This window comes from Calypte anna, chromosome 3, assembly GCF_003957555.1.
Source record: "Calypte anna isolate BGI_N300 chromosome 3, bCalAnn1_v1.p, whole genome shotgun sequence".
Lineage (NCBI taxonomy): Eukaryota > Metazoa > Chordata > Aves > Apodiformes > Trochilidae > Calypte > Calypte anna.
Genome location: NC_044246.1, coordinates 27,246,309 through 27,266,399, shown reverse-complemented (window position 1 = coordinate 27,266,399; position 20,091 = coordinate 27,246,309). Strand labels below are relative to the sequence as shown.

General features: G+C 39.0%; 2 protein-coding genes across 3 annotated transcripts in view; one reads left to right on the top strand and one right to left on the bottom strand.

Moving 5' to 3' along the window:
- TMEM181 (transmembrane protein 181) overlaps positions 1 to 8,834 on the top strand; it is a 32,772-nt gene extending 23,938 nt beyond the window's left edge. For both annotated transcript variants that reach the window (XM_030448267.1, XM_030448268.1), the window contains exons 12-17: positions 574 to 676; positions 771 to 822; positions 1,464 to 1,546; positions 2,578 to 2,667; positions 4,237 to 4,303; positions 5,122 to 8,834. In XM_030448267.1, coding sequence (XP_030304127.1) covers positions 574 to 676; positions 771 to 822; positions 1,464 to 1,546; positions 2,578 to 2,667; positions 4,237 to 4,303; positions 5,122 to 5,200 — 474 coding nt within the window. In that variant the 3' untranslated portion in view covers positions 5,201 to 8,834. The remainder of the gene's footprint in view (positions 1 to 573; positions 677 to 770; positions 823 to 1,463; positions 1,547 to 2,577; positions 2,668 to 4,236; positions 4,304 to 5,121) is intronic.
- Positions 8,835 to 9,941: 1,107 nt separating this feature from the next.
- Positions 9,942 to 14,108, bottom strand: DYNLT1 (dynein light chain Tctex-type 1). The gene is made up of 5 exons (XM_008496882.2): positions 13,972 to 14,108; positions 12,277 to 12,318; positions 10,962 to 11,085; positions 10,659 to 10,736; positions 9,942 to 10,365 (listed from the first exon to the last, which is right to left on the bottom strand). The coding sequence occupies exons 1-5, from the start codon at positions 13,996 to 13,998 to the stop codon at positions 10,295 to 10,297; spliced, it is 342 nt and encodes a 113-aa protein (XP_008495104.1). The 5' UTR covers positions 13,999 to 14,108; the 3' UTR covers positions 9,942 to 10,294.
- Positions 14,109 to 20,091: the final 5,983 nt, after the last annotated feature.

Sequence of the window (20,091 nt, the reverse complement as noted above, 5' to 3'; positions counted from 1 at the left end):
ACAATGTAGAAAATAGCAAATGCTGGTCAGATGGTCTTATTCTGACTGGGGTACTTTTAATTTTGTTTTAGATCATGCATAGTCTGTATTGAGTGAAATGAGTAAAGTGTCCCAAGGAGAAAAGTGTCTTGCAAATCCAGAGACTCAGTACCACAGTTTTAGTTGCAGACTCATGACTGTTGGGATTGAAGGAAAAAGATTTAAGTCTTTTATTAATTCAATTCTCTACATCTTTACTCCTGCAAAGATCCTCTGTCCTAATAAATTTCAGACTTCTTGTTGTAAAGGAAGATCTGATTTCTATGCATTCCCAGGAACTATATTTCAAGATTATCATTGAGATTCAGCTCACTGTAAACTCAATGAACAAAATTAAAAAGAGGATGTTTAATATTCCCTGAAAACCTACCTTGATGTATAGCAATCCTTGGTTTGTACTTCCTTTCATGAGCTTACTTTCCCTGAATAAATGAATCATTCTATCTTGTGCTTTGAGAAATCAAAATTTTTGCTGAGGGAAGAAAGAACAGACCAAATCTTGTTAAATAATGAAAGCTAACACTCTTTTCATAGGGAATGAAAATCTTCTTCCTTGTGGTGGCAACAACATATGTTCTTTACCTTTTGTTCCTGATAGTGAGGGCATGCTCAGAACTTCGGAACATGCCTTATGTTGGTAAGGAGTATTTCTTTTGATTCTTCCTCAGACAGACTTGCCTCTCCTAGATGTAGGTGTAAATTTGCTAATAACTTTTCTTAATCTTTTGCAGATCTCAGGTTAAAATTCTTGACTGCATTAACATTTGTAGTGCTTGTAATTAGGTAAGACTTTTCAAGTATATTTCTAAGTACTGTAACTTTTATAAGCTTTTTTTCAGGGCTTTGAATACCTTTTGTTGATAATAAAATTGTCAATGAACTGAGGCATGCTTTTTATTATGGCAAGCATTTCTCAATTTTTTAACCCTTCTTGAGGTTTTTAGAGCTAGCTATATTATTTCCATTACCACTGCAGTACACTGAAAGATTTAGAGGTCCACTTGGCAGAGTGTATTGTTGACTGGTCTGTAGTGCACAGTTCAACTCTTTTGGAGCATTCTATACTTCACTTAGTCAAAACAGAAGTTTAGAATTATTTTTTTAGATTATTGTTAATATCTGTCTCCCCCATTCCAAGCAGTTACTTAAAATTATTGCTGAATCTTGGATTTTCTGTAGCAGATGAAATCTGAGGAAAGTAGACCATTGGTTTTGTTTTTTTAATCTGCTTTACTCAGTGTACTATTAACTTTTACTCACTAAAGAATCATTTTTAATTTAGAAATATGAAAGCAAATGAGTCGTCAAATAATTAGTCAGCATGTTGACATAATATTTTCTCATATATTCTCTGTCAATCTACTGTTTTGATTTTGTGGCTTAAAGACAGATTACACCTACGTGCTCTAACTTTTTTTCCACAGCATTGTTATACTCTACCTACGCTTTGGAGCACAAGTTCTACAGGACAACTTTGTTGCTGAGCTGTCAACTCATTATCAGAATTATATCCTTGTGTTGTGATACTGCTCAACTAGGAATGTTAATCTCTTTTCATGCAGAAGGTACTCAAAATTTATGTACCTAAGGACATGGTTTAGCAGTGGACTTTACATCATGTAAATCACAGCTGCATTTGGTACTCTTCAAAAGGACTGAAGGCCTAGAGATGCTTCCATTCAAGTTATTTTTACTGTGACAAGTTTGGCTATGTTTGCTGCATGAATTCAGTTTGCTGTGTACCTACCAGTTGGTAGGGAGTTTACCAAAATATTTGAGAAATTAATAACTTAGAAGTCACTGAAAATGCATTTGTGTATTGGTCTAAGTCTACATATAGAAGAGGTCATATTAGAGAATTTAATGACTTGACAAAGACTATTTGTGATGTCTGTTGGCAGCAGGACTACAAACTGTGTTTCTGGACCTGAACCATGAGAACCTAGTTCATTCTACTTTCTGGAAGTGCCTATGGCACTAACACTGCTGCAGTTACTGATGATCATAGATATGTGTTAGGAACTAGAAGAAAACAGTATGTAAAGCCTTTAATATTTTCCAAAATGATGATAAGAAGCCATCTTCAGAGTTCTATCTACAGTTAGTCTTTTCTCCTTCCTTTTAATTGCTGTGCCAAGAACTTTTAAAAAAATAAACAAAACCAACGTAATAAACCCACCAGAACACTGCCCTTACTCACCTTTCTTTTAGCATTAAAGGCAGAACTATTCAATTTACTATGCATTCACCACTCAACAGTAGACCTTATCTCAGCAAGTGTTACCTGTAATAAAGCTTTGTCTGTGGTGGGCACTTTACTTTGGAATAGCTTGAGTGCATTAATTGTCATGAATTTAAAGTATGCAGTTTTGTTTAGGCATTCATGCTCTTCAACTTCAGTAAGGTAAATGTTCTTTCAATTGAAACAGCTTGTGTATGGTTTGGGTTTGTTTCTTGTTTTGGGTCTCTTGTTTTGGTCTTGTTTCCAAAGTTAGTATGTATTGAGCTACATTGAGCAGTATCCTTGACTCTTACCACCAGCAGAATTCTTATCATTTTATGGTTTATTGAACTTTTATCTCTACACATTAGCCTTCGTGTATTCCCCCTCAAAGAATGCACTATATGGTAAGTTTAAGCAATTATCTGGCAAATTTACATGACAAGAGCTGGCATATTAGCAGATACTATGTAACATCTTATACTTTGATTGTCTTATTACCGTTTCAATTTGCTTTGAGTCAACATAAGCAGAAGCTGCACTGCTTCTGAACAAATTAATATTGGAAATATAAAGGAACATGTATATGAATATGGATTTATACAACTAATTAGCTAGACTTGAATTCTTATGCATGTAGATCAAACTTACAGTCAGTGCAATGTCTGCATAACTTGCACTGACTCACAGACAGTCCTTAAGGAGCAACAATACTTTATTTGTACATTGTTCTAACAACATGATTCATATATTGGTGTGGTGGCAAACTGGAAAAATAAGAGTGAAGCTGCTTTCTAACCTGGGGAAATTTTGGGGAACTTGCTATGGGGAGAGAGTTGCACAAAGTCCATGCAAAAGGAGACAGAAGGTGGAGTCACTTCTATTTTTACGCTCCTACTGGAGCGTGTATCTAACTCACATGATGATTACCCTGCTCTGACAGGTAAACACTGTGTAAAATAAATATTAATACTGAGTGAGTGCATTCTCCATTTCAGGCATTAAATTTAAAATACAGAACCATAGACAGCCCAAGTTGGAAGGGACCTGGAAACATCATTGGGCCCAGCCTTTCACAGGAAAGGGAGCCTAGATGAGATTATCTGGCACCCTGTGCAATCACATCTTGCATCCTGAGAGGCATGGAGGGGGAAGGCACTAAATAGTAGAGCTAGTAATTTCTTTATGGCTGAGGTGAATGGAACTGTTACAGAAAAATGCTGTATTTCCATTAAGACAAATGTCTGAGTGAGGATCAAGATGAAATCGTGCTGTTGGGTTGTAAGAAATTTAGTTTATAGAAGGAAGTAAAAAGCTGCCAGGAAAAATGTGTTCGTGGCAAATTGCTGGATTGAATTATACCTGCATATAATTAAGAACTCCAGATAAGGAGCACAGACTATGCAAGAATTGAAGGCCTTAAACAAGATAGAGGGAATTGTCATGAATAGGCAAGGTATACGTTTCCTTTCATCTCACCATAAAGGTACAAATCCTTCCTTCACCTATTACAGGGGTAAAGTGGCAAATGCTTTACTTTTGGTCTACTGTATTTGTAGCTTAGAAATAACTAGGAAGTTAATGAAGTCTGCATTTTTTAAACATATATGAACTTTTGAATAATGACTAATAATAATGAAATATGACTTAGTTACTTCTCTGTGCAGATTGAAATAATATGACATAGAAAACTGCACAAGAGAAAAAAATTCACTTATACAACATGGAGAGTTTAAAAACTTGTTTAAAAATAAGATGAGATAATTGTCATCTCCTTAACTCTTAAGAATATAATGACGATGTGGCTAAAGGATGAAAAATTTAAAGGAAAGAATTCCTGTTTGGATATAGTTTTGTTGAATTGTAGTCATGAGAGTCTTGCAAGTTGATGAGTCTGTTGCTTCAGTGCTGGATTAGAAGTCCACCCACATTTCTATGTTTAATGTGCTAAATAAACCTTCATTTGCATTTTCCAGAATCACAGTTGAAAGACAACCCTGCATTTTCTATGCTGAATGATTCAGATGATGATGTGATTTATGGGTAAGATAATAAAATACTTATGAGAGTTACTTTTGGTGTGTCATTTTTGTAGTGTTCTTTTCCATATTCCTTAAGTGAAGGCTTTGTAGGTTTTTAGTGGAAGTATTCAGCCTGAAGAACAGAAACATAGCCTAATTCTGAAACAGAAGTGTAATGAGAATGCATGGGGTTTTCTTGTATGTTTGCTGTTTTTTCTTTGCTTTGGGGGGTTTTTGGTTTCTGCTAGGGATTGCCATGGCACTGACACAAGCAGGTAAGAAAGTATTCTAATGCTTGTCAGTCATGGAGTGAAAGCAGGAAGGGACATGAAATTAATGGATTTCCTTTTAAACTGGGAAAGATTGCAGGAGTTATGTGGGACTTCCAAAGAGGCAGCTCAAATGTAAATACTGCAGAGAAGGATAAATGACACATTAAGTGTCCATCACTCACTGAAATAGGAATAATCAAATCTAGCCAAACTTCCTGGACAACTTGTGTGAGTTTATGTAATACGAGAATTATAGCAGCACTTAAAAACCCTGAAGGTCAGGTGTCTCTGTGCTGATCACTGAGCAAACTCAGTATGTCTCCCTTGATGATCTCACATCCTAGCAGGGACACTGGAGTGGTTGGAACAGTGAGGAACCTGAACTAGTTTGTGTTAGACCAGCTGTATGTATTGTTTGAATTATCTCACCTTTGTTTAACTAGGTGAGTAGTGGTAGTATCAGCTTGTATCTGTGCTAATCCTTGTGTAGTTTAGAACTTTTCTGTTTGTTTTGGACTTCCTATCTGAACACTGTGTTCAGAATTTGAAAAAAGTGTCTGTTTCACAGGAGTGACTATGAAGAAATGCCACTTCAGAATGGCCAAGCTATCAGAGCCAAGTATAAAGAGGAATCGGACAGTGATTGAGTTTGATGTAGACAGACTTGCTCAGCTGGAATTCACCCAATTTTGAAGTTTTCCTAGATGGACAACTTCCTTGGCTTCCTTAGTCTCCTGTCATCTGAACATGGACTCCCAGGAAGGATATCCTACTTCTGTTACTGTTTACAAAGTTAAAACTGAAAAAAAAGAACATTCAAAGGTTGTGGTGAAAACTAAGAAACCAAAATTTTTACCCATCATAGGAAATGGCCGATAGCATGATGTCTGTGGACTAACATCTGTAATTGTGTTTCCATTTAAGTGTCACTGATCATATGCTGATTTGAATTGCTTCCTTGATGCTTGTTTTTTTGGGGATTGTTTTTTATTTTAAGGATTATGTACAGCATACTGGTATTCATCTCTTGCATTTGTGTTAGCTCCTCTGTATGTTGTATGTTGTTCACTGCTGTATGAAGTGCCTCATTTCCCAATTTTCTGCATTAGTCTTCTGAGCTGGAGGCAGGGAGTGAAATGATCTAGGGTTTTCTTTAAGAATGTTTTAAGAGACAATTTAAATGAGTTTACCAGTTTTGTCAGCCTGAGATATATGCAAACAGTCACACATATGACTGTGTCATATGACTATTTCATATGAACTAAAATAGTCACAGTGGTGCAAAATTATTTGTATAATATATGTTACAAAATGTGCTTTGCCACCACAACAGTATTTGGTTTCTTTTTTTGTTATTTTAAACAGCCCTTTCAAATTGAAATATTTAGGCAGCAACATCTCTTAGAAGAAAGCCAGTGCTCTTCTTTCTGGGGTTTTTGTATGCTGGAGGAGATTGTTACACTTACAGGAAATACAGTATGAAAGTTTCATATAGAATTACAATTCCCAAACATTTCATTTTTAGAGGCTTTCTCTATGTCAGAATTTTATTTGAAGTTGTATTCATAGATAATTAATCTACATCACAGGAACAACCATCGTTGCTCCTGTATTGAACGTGCATGAGAATTAGCTTTTGAGAACGTTCTGTTCATGGCTCAGCTTCTTTATCACTGTTACCACCTGTACCAACTGTTCACTAGCACATTCTGTGTATTCCAGTCTCTGCTGGAACAGAGTTTTATGGGAATTACATATTCCTAGTACAATGCTGCTGCTTCTGTATTTAAAAGTTGGTTTAATCCTACACCATTGTTCAGTTCTTTATTTAAGTGGAAATTGTTTGTTTCTAACTTCTTCTGTTTTCAGGTACTTGACCTGTCTAAAAATACCTTTCTTTTTGTCATTGATTCATAACTGTGATTTGTTCTTGTAGAATTTCTCTGCCCTGCTGCTGTAGTAAAGACTCTCAGAAGCATTGTTAATGCATTAGACAGAAAATGGTGCTGGCTTATACTAGGGATTGTACTCATCACTGAACTAGTTTAAGCAGAAGAGTGCAATGAAACCTTACTAGACTTGCTTAATGATACTGGGGAAAATCTAGATGTGTTCTGCTTTGATGCAGCAACTGTTCTAGACCATTCCTGTTGCAATAATCTCCTGGTCGCTGTTCCAGACCATGAAGGGGAAATTTCACAGGACAGCAGTTCACTTGGAGAGGACCAAACTACTTCACGTGGCTGCATCCTTGCTGTTGTAGATGAAACTGTTCAGATTAAATCAATGCTCTACTAGATACAAATGTGGTAAGATACTCTGTTTGTGCAAGAGAAAATACTTCTTAAAATTATGTGAAGCTACGAAATTTGTATTTGAAATTCATAACTGTCTGTGCCAGGAATCATTTATGTGTTAGAAGCCAAAGTACTACTGTGCAGGTACAGCAAGGAAGCTGCTGGGGAGGGGAGCTTTTTTTCCTTTTGTTTCTTAATTACTTTGTGTCAGTTTAAAAAAACATATAGGAATGCATTAAAGACATATTTTAAGTTAATGGTGTCTTTTTTTTCCAAGTGAACTGTAGTAAGCTGTACCTTCAGTGCTTTCTTTTACTTTTTTTTTTAATAAGCATGAGGGATGATCTTTGTATCTCATTTTTATCATTCTCCAAATGACTCTCTTACAGGTGTTTGAATTTGCAAAGTCAGACTTGGCAGCCAACTAGGCAGCCTCTGCATACCCCAAATCCCTTTGACTTCTTTTGGAGTAACAGTGGGTCCAGGAATTAGGGATTTAAAAAATCCTTATATATTTTTTTAATCTCTTTGAGTATGATATTGTTTAATTCTAAATTTGTTCTAAATTACTTTGAAGAGATCAAATGTGCAAAGTATACTGATGTTTCTTATCACAGTGTGAACTGTGTCATGCTTTGGGATTTCACTAACTAAAGAAAGAAATTTAATCTTTAGATTAAAATCAACTTTAGCTGATGTTTTTCTTCTAAGCTGTTCTCAGCCCATTTTCCTTGGTATTTTGTTTGCATTGGCTTTTCTACATCACTACATTCAAAGTGGAAATAGGAAAGGTGAGAATTGGAAATGTACTTGAAGTAAGTATCTCACTATGAAAGTAGTGAGAAAATAATTTCCTTGCTAATTTTTAGAGATTATATTTAAACGTTTGCCATGCAAAATACTTCTGTATTTCATAAGTGCTAGAGCGTAGTGGTAACCTTGGTTGAAGCACTGTCACATCAAATTCAGTACACAGTAAGAAGGCAAAAGCAGTGAAGCAGGTGAGGAAATAATTTTGCTAGCAAGAAATGTCAGTGTCATTCCTCTTCTTTCCACAACTGGAAAGCAGAGACAGTAACTGAGGAAGAATACTACAACATGGATTTTAAGCAGCCTGGGAGCAGGTGCCATAAATTTACCTGAGTAAAGCACTGTAACCTAGGGGTGAAACAGAAGCAATCTGGACAAGGAACTAGCCTGGCTTTCCTTTGATTACTGCTAAAATAATTAAATATTTTCATCAGTAGTGGAACTGTATTCAGTGAGAAAAGTATGCAGGAAGGCCCCACAGCACACAGTGTTACTGTGCTAAAGGAGATGTCAGCAATTAAATAACTGCAAGGCTTCCATATGTGCAGTGATCAAGAGTCTTTTAAGAAATCAGTAGTCTTTGGGTGTGAGCCACTCATGGCAACATGAACTCTGCTATGACTGGAATCAGGAAGCCTAATGCTTAACCCCTGTCAGGAATAGCCAGTGCAGCAGACACATGGAACTAATCCTGGTGAAAAATGGAAGGATGATTCCAGCTAGAAAAGATTTAGCTCCGTTTTCTTTCTCTGACCCAAAAGACAACTTTGGATTCAGTCCAGTATTTTTCCCCATTTCCTTTTGCTTATACCCATAATAACCTTGGCATTATTGTAAATTTTTTTTAGAAGTTTGTAAATATGTAAAATGAAAATATGGGAAAAATGTATACCAAAATGGTATAAAAATGTGTAAGATAAATGCTCTGTTTAATGAGAAGCTGTAATTAAATGCTGCATTGAGAAACTGTGTATGAGCAAGTGTTAAATATGCTACCTGTCTAGAAGTGTGTTAACAGCAAATTACCCATTTACGTCCGAAAACATCATGCTAAGACAAAATATGAAGGAAAAAACTATTTTACTTCAAGAAAAAGTTGGGTATTGAGTTTCTTGGAAGACTTAATGTGCATAATCACTGTTAAATATGTTCATAATAAAGTTTTTATACTGTATCTGTCTTGGTTTTATTTTCCTCCTAGTGAATGACTAGCTTTACCATGTTCATATTACACATTTTTCAGTCTATGTGTATTTGCTTGTGCATATTTAAACTTGGTTAATTGCATAAAGATGGTATCCAGTAGGCTGTGTCTTGATAACAACTTTTTTATTAATGTCTATCAATATCTGAGGTGTGGGTGTCAAGAGGATGAGGCCAATCTCTTTTCAGTGGTGCCCAGTAATAGGAGAAGGAGTAATGGGTTTAATCTAGAACATAGGAAGTTCCATCTCAACAGGAGGAGAAGCTTCTTTCCTGTGAGGGTGACAGAGCACTGGCACAGGCTGCCTGGGGAGGCTGTGTAGTGTCCTTCTCGGGAGACATTCAGACCCTGCCTGGATGCCTTCCTGTGTGGCCTGGCCTAGGTGATCCTGCTCTGGCAGGGGGTTGGACTTGATGATCTCCAGAGGTCCCTTCCAACCCCTAACATCCTTTGATTCTAACAGTTCAGTGAGGAAGTCTGAAATAATAACATGCTACCATTTCTTTAATTAGCTAACCAAAAAAAAAAATCCAGTCCTATGCTGAAAACTCGTTTTACTTGTTATTTCTCTGCAGCTTCACTCCAGAGAGCAGGACCTGGTTACGTTGCCTTGAGGCAGTATTCTCCCCCTTTCTGAAAGAATCGTGTTTCACCAGCTATGAGAACTCATCACACCATCAGCAATATCAATGAAGAAGGGAGCAGGTAAGTTCCAGACCCACTCAACACATGTAACTGGCTGCAGTAGTGAATGATTACCCTGTATAGCTTGCTGAGCACTTCTGCAATGTGATATGCTTCTTAGCTTTGCTGAATGAAGATAGTAACAAAAAATAACTATTTCATAACTTAAATACCATACAATCAGATTAAACAGGTCCAAATATGTAGCCAACTTCCTTCCTGAAAAACATCCTCTCATTTTCTTCAGTTCTGTAGTGACTGTGGCAAAATCATGGAAGACCTTTATAATCTGGCATGTATCTCAACTACCTTGAAGAGAATTCAAAAGAATTGGGACCTTTTTTTTTCTTTTAAATAACAGAAGAGTTAAGTTTAAATGAGTCACACCAATGGTTATGAATTCAAATAATTTAATGCTAACCAAGAGTACAAAGTGTGAAAGCCGGTGTCTCATTTATTTTGGTCTTAAAAAAGAAATCTAGGGAAAGTGTTTACACTGCAGCAGATTTCAGTATTAGCACCTTGAAGAAAAGTTCTTGAAGTGTTAAGACAGTGTGGCAACACTGGTACAATACTGAATACAAACATAAACCATGTAACAGCGTGTTTTCACATTTCTACATTTGAAAAAAACTTACTTTAAAAAGTACATTGAAATCAGGAATTGTTCAGTGTATTCACAGTTTAAGTAGAGATGGAATCAAGTGCTGGAGTAGAAAAGAGGAGGATGAATGATTCCAAGGCAATTATATTGCAAGTCCAAAGGCACTGACAATACAGTACATACTCTTATTCTCCCATCTCACAGTGCAGGTTCCTACGAATATAAAAAAAGGGTTTCAGAGACAGAAAAGAGTTACAGTTGTTAAATACACACCCCTATATGCACGTTTGTTAACTGTTAACATTAAGAATCTTAAGAATGCAGCTGTCACAACAGATATATATCTTCTTATATATGGCAGTTAGCATCACAGAAAATATAAAAATTACCAAACTGTGTGCTGTTACTCCAAAAGTACTTGGAAAAAAAGAAAAGTGTGCTGCCTAGTCTTAATGGGACTAGTATTAAAGTTGCAAGCTGAAAAATTGGGAAGTTGTGTTCCTTACCATCACTGGAGTTGTCCCAGAAGCAAGAGCTTGCTGTATGTAGCCCAGCACCATTCTTTTGCATAATCACACAGGTCACTGTTAGTCAGTAGAGAAGCTTTTATTAATTTAACGCTACCATTAATTAATTAACATTTAGCTACACTGTTGCTCAACAGCATAAATACACACATACACACAAGTCTAGGTACATGCTAGTGAGCAGTTTGTAGACATGGTTCCCGTTAAGATCCTCCCCCAGCCCCTCCACATCACTCTAAGTGACTGTTCCAGCTCTAACAGGAAAGAGAAAGCTCAGCTCACCAATATACTTGAAAGGCTTCCCCAGCTTTGTGAGCTGGCTGAGCGTTTGTTCCACCACACTTGTTGTCCACTGGTTCACTTTGCTGTGCTGGTAGGCATTGCCACCTATTGCACTCTCTATGGCCTGTTGGTGACAAATGTAAAATATGCTGCATGTTGTCCATCTGTAAGGAACTTACTAACCCCTTCCAACACGAGGCACTGAAGACAAGACCCCATATCCACAGAAAATATCCTCAATACAACTTGTCTACATTGACTGATGGAAATATTTTCAGTTATTAAAAAAGTTGCAAGTTAGAATTCAAGACAGGTGTAGGGAAAATTATCATAGGTTCAATCCTCTCCATTTTCTGATAATCTGATTCTTTATTTGTAATTCCTAACCCACTGTCCTGAAACAAGAATTATGAAAGGGTCTTGTGGTTAAACTGTCCTGAAAAGACTGAAAAAATGCATACAACAAATGCTCATTCACATATCCTTCTATAGAAATGAACTTCAGGTATTTCAGTAGAATCAGTTTTGGGAGCAAAACCCCAAATCAAAAGACCCACGTAGTTGCTGATCACTAATACACCAGAAGCCCTCAGCCAAATAATTCATTTTACTTATGATGAATGTTTCCCCTTTAAAACACAAACATTAAGTACATTAAAGTTACGTGGTTTTCCGTTGTTACATTTTTTTTCCTCACAGGAATTGCTTTAAAAATGACACAAAAATTATTTGGCATTCAGAAGAGACAGAAGCATGTAACAAAGCATGAATATTCAATTTACAGTCTGACCATCATATTCATTGTTTTTGCAACATGAAACAAATTCTACTACTCTACTCTACAAAGGGAATTCTGGACACAAATCTCTCTGTGTATATTCCAGACAGGAAATTCATATTTCTTAGCAACAAGAATAGTTAAATCATTTCAAGCAAGCAAGAACTCATTTCAGAGGAAAAGCATCTCAAAAGATAACACACATATGCAGATAGCCCTAACCCTATTTATGTTACTGAAACATAAAATCCATCTCTGTAGGGCTTGAGATACAACATCCCCCTGGAAATTCTACTAGGGATACATGGCAGAAAGAAGCATAATTTTTTTTTAATTATTTGGGTTGGTAACATATAACTAAGGCAAGGTATCATTTATACCTAATGGATGCACATTGGTTAAAACAGTAATTATCTATCCTTTGATTGCCACTTACCTAGAAATCTATTATGTATCGATTATCAGATTTTACTGAATGCTTTTTAGCAGAAGGCATATAACATGCTACACTACACCAACAAATGAAAATGTTCTTACCTCTTTAATGATACTACTGACTTCATCAACAACAAAAGTAGTCTAAAAAAGAAAAAAAGTAGAATTTTAATAATTAGTAGACACATTCTTCTGTTTACAGAGTTCCAGGTTTGTTGAGAACATGCACTAGAAGCTTAATTTATCCTGTTAGATTTCTTGCAAATTAAGCGACACAGATATTTGCTCATACATACTCTTGACTCTCTTAACCCAGCCCATTTCTATTAACTTTGCTAGGAATGCTAAGTAACAGATAAACTAATACTGGCCAGCCTTTTGAATCAAAGTTTTGAAATTTTAATTTGAAACTACTTACAAATAATATGCATAGCACTTCTGTACACACATATTCTTACTTTACAATAAGCATTAATGTCCAGGACTCGGTGTGCAGATAGAGCTTACAGTTACATGAAACTGACATCTCCAGGGCACTGATGTGGACAAAACATCAATTCACAGCTCAAGGAAAAGCTGTCATGACAGTCTCAGTTTTGGACAAGAAGAAAATTGCCCCTTGGAAACCAAGGGGGAAATCTAGCTCGCTGGACTTCCCACTACCTTCAGCCTTCCCTTGGGCTCCAGGGAGTAGAGATTAAGCACGTGGAATGAGGAAAAAATGAGAAGCTTTGTGCTTTCTCCGCACTAACTGGCACAAAGAAAGCAGACCTCAGTGTTTCCAATACCTTGCTTAAAAGGGGTGTTTCCAGGCAACAAATACAAACACAAAAGCAGTATTATATTTAATTGTGAAGACATTTTTGCAAATAGCTTTAAGAATGATGTTCAAGTATTTTAATTATCCGTTTTCAAAAGGTATCTAAGTGTGAAGCACAGGCCAGTCCCAGACATCAGGACAAAGCCTATAGAACAGCACAAGCCTGACACACCTTCACCCCCCATGCACTGCTTCGCTATTGTCTGTTTAACAAAGTCAGAACGCAGCCGTCGAAAAACAATGCAGCAAGTTGTCACAGCCCGGATAAACTGCCCCTCTGCAATAGCAACACTTGCTGGGCACTCATTTATGATGATTAAAAAGAAAAAGACCTTTTATTTATCCGACTTTCTATCTCTGTCACGAAGGTATAGGGGGCGGAAAGCCGCCTCATCAGTGCGTGGGTAACATGCAGACCATCTGCCCACGCTCTTCTTTGTGCACAAATAGCTTATCCGAGTCTTCCTCACGCCGATCTAAGCCGGACCGGCACACCTTCTACCTCACACACTGCCGCATCCCCTCGGTGATGCCCTCGAACCTTTTCTCTCACTGATTTGCAGCGACCATATTCGGGAAGAGATGTAGGGATGGGTCGAGACCCGAGGAGCGGAGCCCAGCCAGCACCCCAAGATGCAGACAAGGAGCTGGCCCACCGGAACCCGGATCCGCTCACCTCTTGGGATGGGCGGGCGGCAGGAACAAAGGCCGGGCCTGCCTCCGCCGTTGCCCGGGACGCAGGGCTCGGAGACGCCGCCACCGCCCGGTGTGCCCCCGGAGGAGGAGGGCGGCAGGGGGTGGGTACGATAGAGGTGCGAGAAGGATAACACCAGCCCCGGGCTCGCCCGAGGGAGACCTAACGGGGAGGTCTGGAGCGATCCAGGTACCGCCCGAGACCCTCCTCCGGCCTCCAGCCTCCCGAACGGAGAAGCCAGTGACAACCCCGAAGCTGCTCTACCCCCGCCCCGCTCTATTACCTCCTCCCCCGACTGGAATTCGTCCATCTTCCCGCTTGGAGCCCCTCACGCCGCAACCACCAGCCCGGCAACGGTACCGTTACCGGTATCAGAACCAGCACCGCCCCCTCCCCGCTGCTCCCTAAGCACCGCCCGCTGAGCTCCTCACAGTGCGCATGCGCCACCGCCTGCGCGCGGCCCCGCCCGCATCGGCTTCGGCTGCCCGAGGCGCTTGCGCAACTTGCGTTGCGCACGCAGCTTGCGTTACGTACGGCTCTGCGTATGCACACATCTGCACCACCGCCGCCCTGTTGCCGCCATACCTCCGGCCATGGGCTCTCCGCGTCTCCTAGCAACCGGGAGCGCCGCGCTCGCTGCCTCAGCCGCCGTCAGGCGGCGCCGCATCCCCAGCGCCGTCCAAGATGGCGCCGTTTCCATAGCAACGGCGCGGAGTCGGCGGGGAGGAAGAGGAGGATGTGCCATGGTTTTGTCGAACGCCCCAAAGCGTGGGGCTGAGAGGGTGTGGGTTGGTCGTCGCGGTTGTGTTTTTCATACAGATAGCTTGACTTTTGTGGTCGGTGGGAAACAGCTTGAAATAAAGTTCTGAGCGGGGCATGTGTGTCTAGGGAGTGAAAAAAAAAAAGATGGAAAGACATGAAGAGCATGTATTCCTACAGTTCTAAGCAGATGCTGTTATTTTCAGCATCCAGAATCAGAATTTGGACAACGAAATTTAAGGGACACGCTTTTAACAGTTTATGGATTTAATGCGTGCATGCTGTGTTTACGGATTGCCCAAATTATTGATGATCCCAACCTCAGAGAGATGAGGTAAGCAGTAGAAAAGTCTGTTCAGGTTCAGAGTGCCTTGGATGAACTGCAGAAATAGTCTGAACAAAGGAGAAAATAAATTACTTGGGGCAAGAGCAAAGGCCTACGCTGAGGCAGGAATATCCAGCTCTGTGAATACAGACAGGGCATGACCAACCCACTTGATAGCAATCCCACAGACATGAGAGTAAGGGAGTAGCTTAGGTACCATTGATCTGAGTCTGTCATGTGAGGCTGTTTTTAAAGAACTAGATGCCATACTGGGACATGCAAATGGACACATAGCTCACGGGGCATGGGGAGCTGCATTCCTGTTGTATTCTGCACAGTAAGGTCTCAGGATCCATCCTGTGACCAGTTTCAGGCATTGTATTACAAGAAGGCCATGAGTGAGTTCCATACAGCAGCCTCCGAGTGCAGGCAGACCCCAGCTGCCCTGACCCGACCCAGCTGTGGACTCCTCCCTGCGATGTCTGCTCTGGGATTGTCCATGAGGAAGACTTCAGCCCTATGTTCAGCCTCGTTCCCAGCCGAATGTCCAGCACTGCTTCCTGCTTCTCCTGAAGAAGGAAGGAGACCCTGACTGGTGAGGTACTGTTTGGGCTGTGAGGGCACCCTGTGGGCAGGGCACAGGGGGGGCTCTGGATGGCTGCTGGGCTTGGCCCTTGGCCCCTCTCTGAGCCCTCCGCGCACACCTCCCACCCAGCAGACACCAAACGCCTGAGGCCTGGGGCAAGGCTGGACAAATGGTGTTAGTTCAGACAAAAGTAGAAAATGCTGTAACTTGGTTGTATTTTTTAGTTTGTGTAAAACATTGCAGCAGCTTCACACGTTTGTGGGCGAGAGGGAAAAATACAGTGAGGTAAGAGTGTGACAATGAAGGCTTTGGTTGAATATTAGGGGAAAACTGGCAGTAAGGCCAGTTTCTCAGTCTGGTTTTGTGATGCTGTAAATCTGTTGTTGTGGGTAGTTACAATCCTCAGCTTATTTCTGGACTTTCATTTAGTTAAAAGCCCAAACCATCCAAATGCTCTTTGCTGCATTAGCCCTGTGCCTCACTAACAGCTGCTTTCTTTGCAGTGATGCAGTTGGAGAAGGTGATTAAACTTGACATACACAGGTGGAAGTGTTTGAACCTATTTAACTTCTTGAGGTTAGAAAACTTCAGGGTGATTAGTTTAGTCCTGTGAACAGAATTGCAATGCTTTGTTTCATTTTAACTAAAAATAATATTTCTTAAAACACTTAGAGAAGGGCTTCTGCATTGTACATATAGTTCATTTGGTAGAGAGAGGAAGATGATCAACCTGCAAGAGCAGCCTCTCTTCATTTCTAGACTTGAAAATAACTTCAGTGCAATTTTGAACTTCATTCTCACTCGTGGTTCTGCAATAGACTGAACTCAGATATCTGACCCAAAAACTATTTTAACGTTTAATTATTATCTGAGACCAGATTTCCGGTTGAGGCAAAATAATTTTCTTTTTGTAGATGGGTAAAAGATTTTTTTTTTTTTCTGTGCTGGTTTCTTTCTCATTCAGACCTGAAGAGAAAACTTTTGTTTCCAGGACACAAGCAGAATTTTCTGTGTGAGTTCTGGGGACATTGAGGTTAGTATCATTTTCACATCTATAGTATCAGAAAAAGAAATGCTGTAGAACTCAAAGCCACTTCTCTTCCTGAGTGTAGCTTGAAGACCGAGCATATTTTGATGATATCACTTAGCTTTTATAGTCTCTTGTGCTGAGTCTCTTTTTAATGCTAAATATTAAAATGTTTTAATCCTAAAACTAAAAGTGAATAGCTTATCTTTTATTGCTTGTCACTGTTGGTGGTAACAAAACCAGAAACTTGGCAAAAGCTGTTGTTACAGCAGAGCTCTTCCTTGAGTGTATTTGCTTTTATCTGTTTTGGGGATGCTCCTCTGTACGTAAGTCAGTCTAATTTCAGTGCCCAAAGGAAGGAAAGAGGGTGGTGAAGAAAGAAGAAGTTAACCAGAAGAAGTTAAGATAAATAAATAATAAAAGTGCTACTCATCTCTTAAAAGCAGTTTATTTCCATGCATTTTTCTTTGGCAGCTGCTGAAAAGGTAAGGACATATTTTTAGAGTGCTCTATATAACATTGTACAGGAGGATCCATTTGTTCTTACTGGAATGGTGTTTAGACTGAAAAAGTTTCATGGAAAGACTGCAACTGGAACTGAAAAAAATTTCTTTTTGTTGGTTGGTTTGGTTTCTTTGATTGTCTGTTGTTGCTTATTTGTTTTTTTCTTCTTTTTCATTAAGTGCAGGGGTGGAATGTTATTAAAATCACAAGACATAACTCAGTAAAACATTATGAGAAAAGGTATGAATAAATTGCATGTGTTTATGCAAGGATGTGAAAATTAAGCCATTGCAGCCAGGTAGTATAAAATAACACTTTAAATTTTCTTAACTAAGAATATTTTTATGTGATTTCACTCTGCAGAACAGAAAATAGCCGTAAGTTCCATGAGCTTTTGTGGTCATTTTTACTCTAAGCCTCTTTAGTCTGTGTTCTAGCTACTGATGTATTCCACACCTCTTCTGGGTTAATGGTGAAGTAATTCAATTATCTCAAGTCAATGGAGGCTGTGACTTTAGAAGATCAGTTTATTCATACTTAGCGACTTGTCATTATTTTGCTTAGACTAAAGGATCTGAAAGGAGATCAATAATACATTATATGCAAAATTGCCTTGAGAAAAAGCACCTTGCTAACTCAGGCATTTCTGAGATCAAAAAAGTTTTTTAAAAGCTATTTTTTTGCAAACTTAATCTTGTCCTAGGCAGGCCTTTTGACAGATATTCAGTTACATAATTGCATACTATTTTAGCCCGATATAAAAGAAAAAACATGGTCATCTGAGATTGCACTCTGTGTGTGAATGCCTCCCTTTCCTAATATGTGACCATGCTGGTCACCCCATCTCCTTTATGATGGCTTTGAGACTCCACATGATAGGCACAGAAAGCTGCTGATGCATCTGCAAGGTGCCTGACACTGGATTATTTTAAATACATCATTAAAAGTGATGCTTGAACAAATTATTTTATGTGAGCTTTGTGCTGAAAAGGGAGAAGTGTCATGGTGTTTACTGAAGAGGTTGCTGTTGCTCTTGGGTTTCCATAGAAGATGCTTGGTTTTGATGTTAGTTGAGCATGTGAAACAGAGAGGTTGCTGGATTCAATGGATAAACATGAAAGGAGGGTGTTTGTGAAGGCTTTTAAGATGTTTTTTTCATGCCAAGGAGGGTCATTACTGAAAACATCACTTTCCAAAAAATTAATCTACTGCAGAGAACTTTGGTGTTAGAAAAGCTCCTCTTTTACAATGGTAGAGAGCTTTTCAGTCCAATTTGAACACCTGATGAAATGATTACAAGTTTAAGTGTGCTGTGGGGCACAAGGATCACCTCCCATTCCAGGGGATATAGTACTTTATTTAATCTTAGAGCTACCTCATCATAAAGTAAGATTTTTAATTATCTCTGAATTTGCAAGAAAAATTAACAGAACACAAGGATTGTCTGATGTTAAATCTGCACAAAGATTAAAAAAATTTAAAAAGGCAACTGTAGGAATATCTGGGTGCAACATTAGTAGATCTTCTGGCTACGTTATGGATTTTAAACTTTATTCTGTGCAGCATGTGATGATCTTGCCCAGCGGTGAGCGAGTCATGGAGGCGTTTGGTCTCTGCATGGTGCAGACACTGCAGGACTTGGGGCCCCTGGCACTTTGCTCTGCAGTAGGTTTGATCTGTTGCTTGGTGCCAGAAGATGATGCTGATCTTTCTATCCTAGTCCTTGTTGCATTATGCTGCTGACATTGGATTCAGTGCTTAGGGTTTATTACTGTGAATAGGATATGAAGTGTATCAACAGGCAGACAGTTTGGCTGATGGTGTTTGCAGTGTTGCTGATGGGATGAGGTCAAATGGCCTTCTGGAGAATTCTGCTCTGGCTAGGGCAGACACCTGTGTCTCCAAAGGGGTGTAGCTGCAAGCAAGAGAAAGTAGAAACAAGGGGAGAATCGAGGATAATCCTTCCCTCACACCATTTAAGTTTTTGCTAGCTTGAATAGCTTAAACCTTTTTTTTTTTTTTTTTTTTAAAGTTGATGTGCATCTCCAAATAAGATTCTGTATTGTCTTTTTGTACACTAAGGTGTCATCTGAAGTCCAGTTCCCAAAACAGGCTTGAAATAAGGAAAACTTTGTGCTCTTCTGTGAAGAAGGGAGGTAGTCTCTTTTTTTTTTTTTTTTTTGGATATCAAATAGAAATATTTTCTGTGCTTGCTTAACTGCAGCTGTTGCTTTTTAATAACTGCTTTACAGTGGGACATTCTTAATAGCTCTGTAAGACATTTATGTGTTTTCTTTAAGATCACTAGAGCGGTTTTATTGGATCCACCTTATGATGACTATCATGAATTTAGTAGCTTCAGCATGAATTTAGCTGATGCTTCACTTCAGCAAGATTTTCAGATAATGTTATAGATATGTACCCTGTGGAAATCCCAGGGGTTTATAGAAAGCAGAACTTACTCTCTACTGGGTGCTTTGGTATCCTGTACAGGACAGAGGTCCCCGAGTTTGTACTGACTGCTCTTTTGGGTTGTGTTGACTTGAATGGAGTTATATTCATCCATCCTGGGAGATATTCTTGAGGTAGAAGATGAAAGCAGGTGAAGGATGCAAGACCTTTGAAAATGACATACATTGCGTTCAAAATGGCTCAGGCTTTTTAGGTGTCAACTGAGTCATTTCCTGTGAAATTGCAGTTGGTAAGGAAAAAAAATATGATTATGTCTATCTTTGTCTCTTTTGTTTCCACAGGAAACCATTTTTTTTTGTTTGTTAACTCTGCTTCTTTGAAATGCTTTGGTCTTTTGGTGTCTGTTTGTCCTGGTCTGGCCCAAACCAGGACACTGTTGAAGGGTTTCAGGAGAAAAATATAAAACAATGGAACACATATTTTTTATGATTACAAATTATCACCTCCTGCTTTTTTTCTTTCCTTTTTTTTTAGGGTGAATTATCCTTAATTAGGCTAAGCTGTATGTGAAGAAATTCCCTTCACCAACAGAAATACATTGTCGCTATATATCTGAAGTTTTGGTGGTTGGGTTTTAAAAAAAAAATTAAAACTCTCAGTATTTTAACATACAGATCTAGCGGTTCAGATAATTGCTCAGATTCTCAGCTGTATAAAAATGTGAAGCTGTATAGCTGAGTGTTAATGGACAATATGGTCAGACTGTCTGAAGAATAGAAGAGTCCTCATA

Bases quoted from the DNA above. Each gene is read 5' to 3' on its own strand.
- DYNLT1 (XM_008496882.2), bottom strand. From the start codon at position 13,998: ATGGACGAATTCCAGTCGGGGGAGGAG. The intron at 11,086-12,276 runs GTAAGAACATTT...TGTCACCAACAG, and splicing joins TCAGTAGTATCATTAAAGAG to GCCATAGAGAGTGCAATAGG. The intron at 10,366-10,658 runs GTAAGGAACACA...TTATATTCGTAG, and splicing joins CTGGGACAACTCCAGTGATG to GAACCTGCACTGTGAGATGG.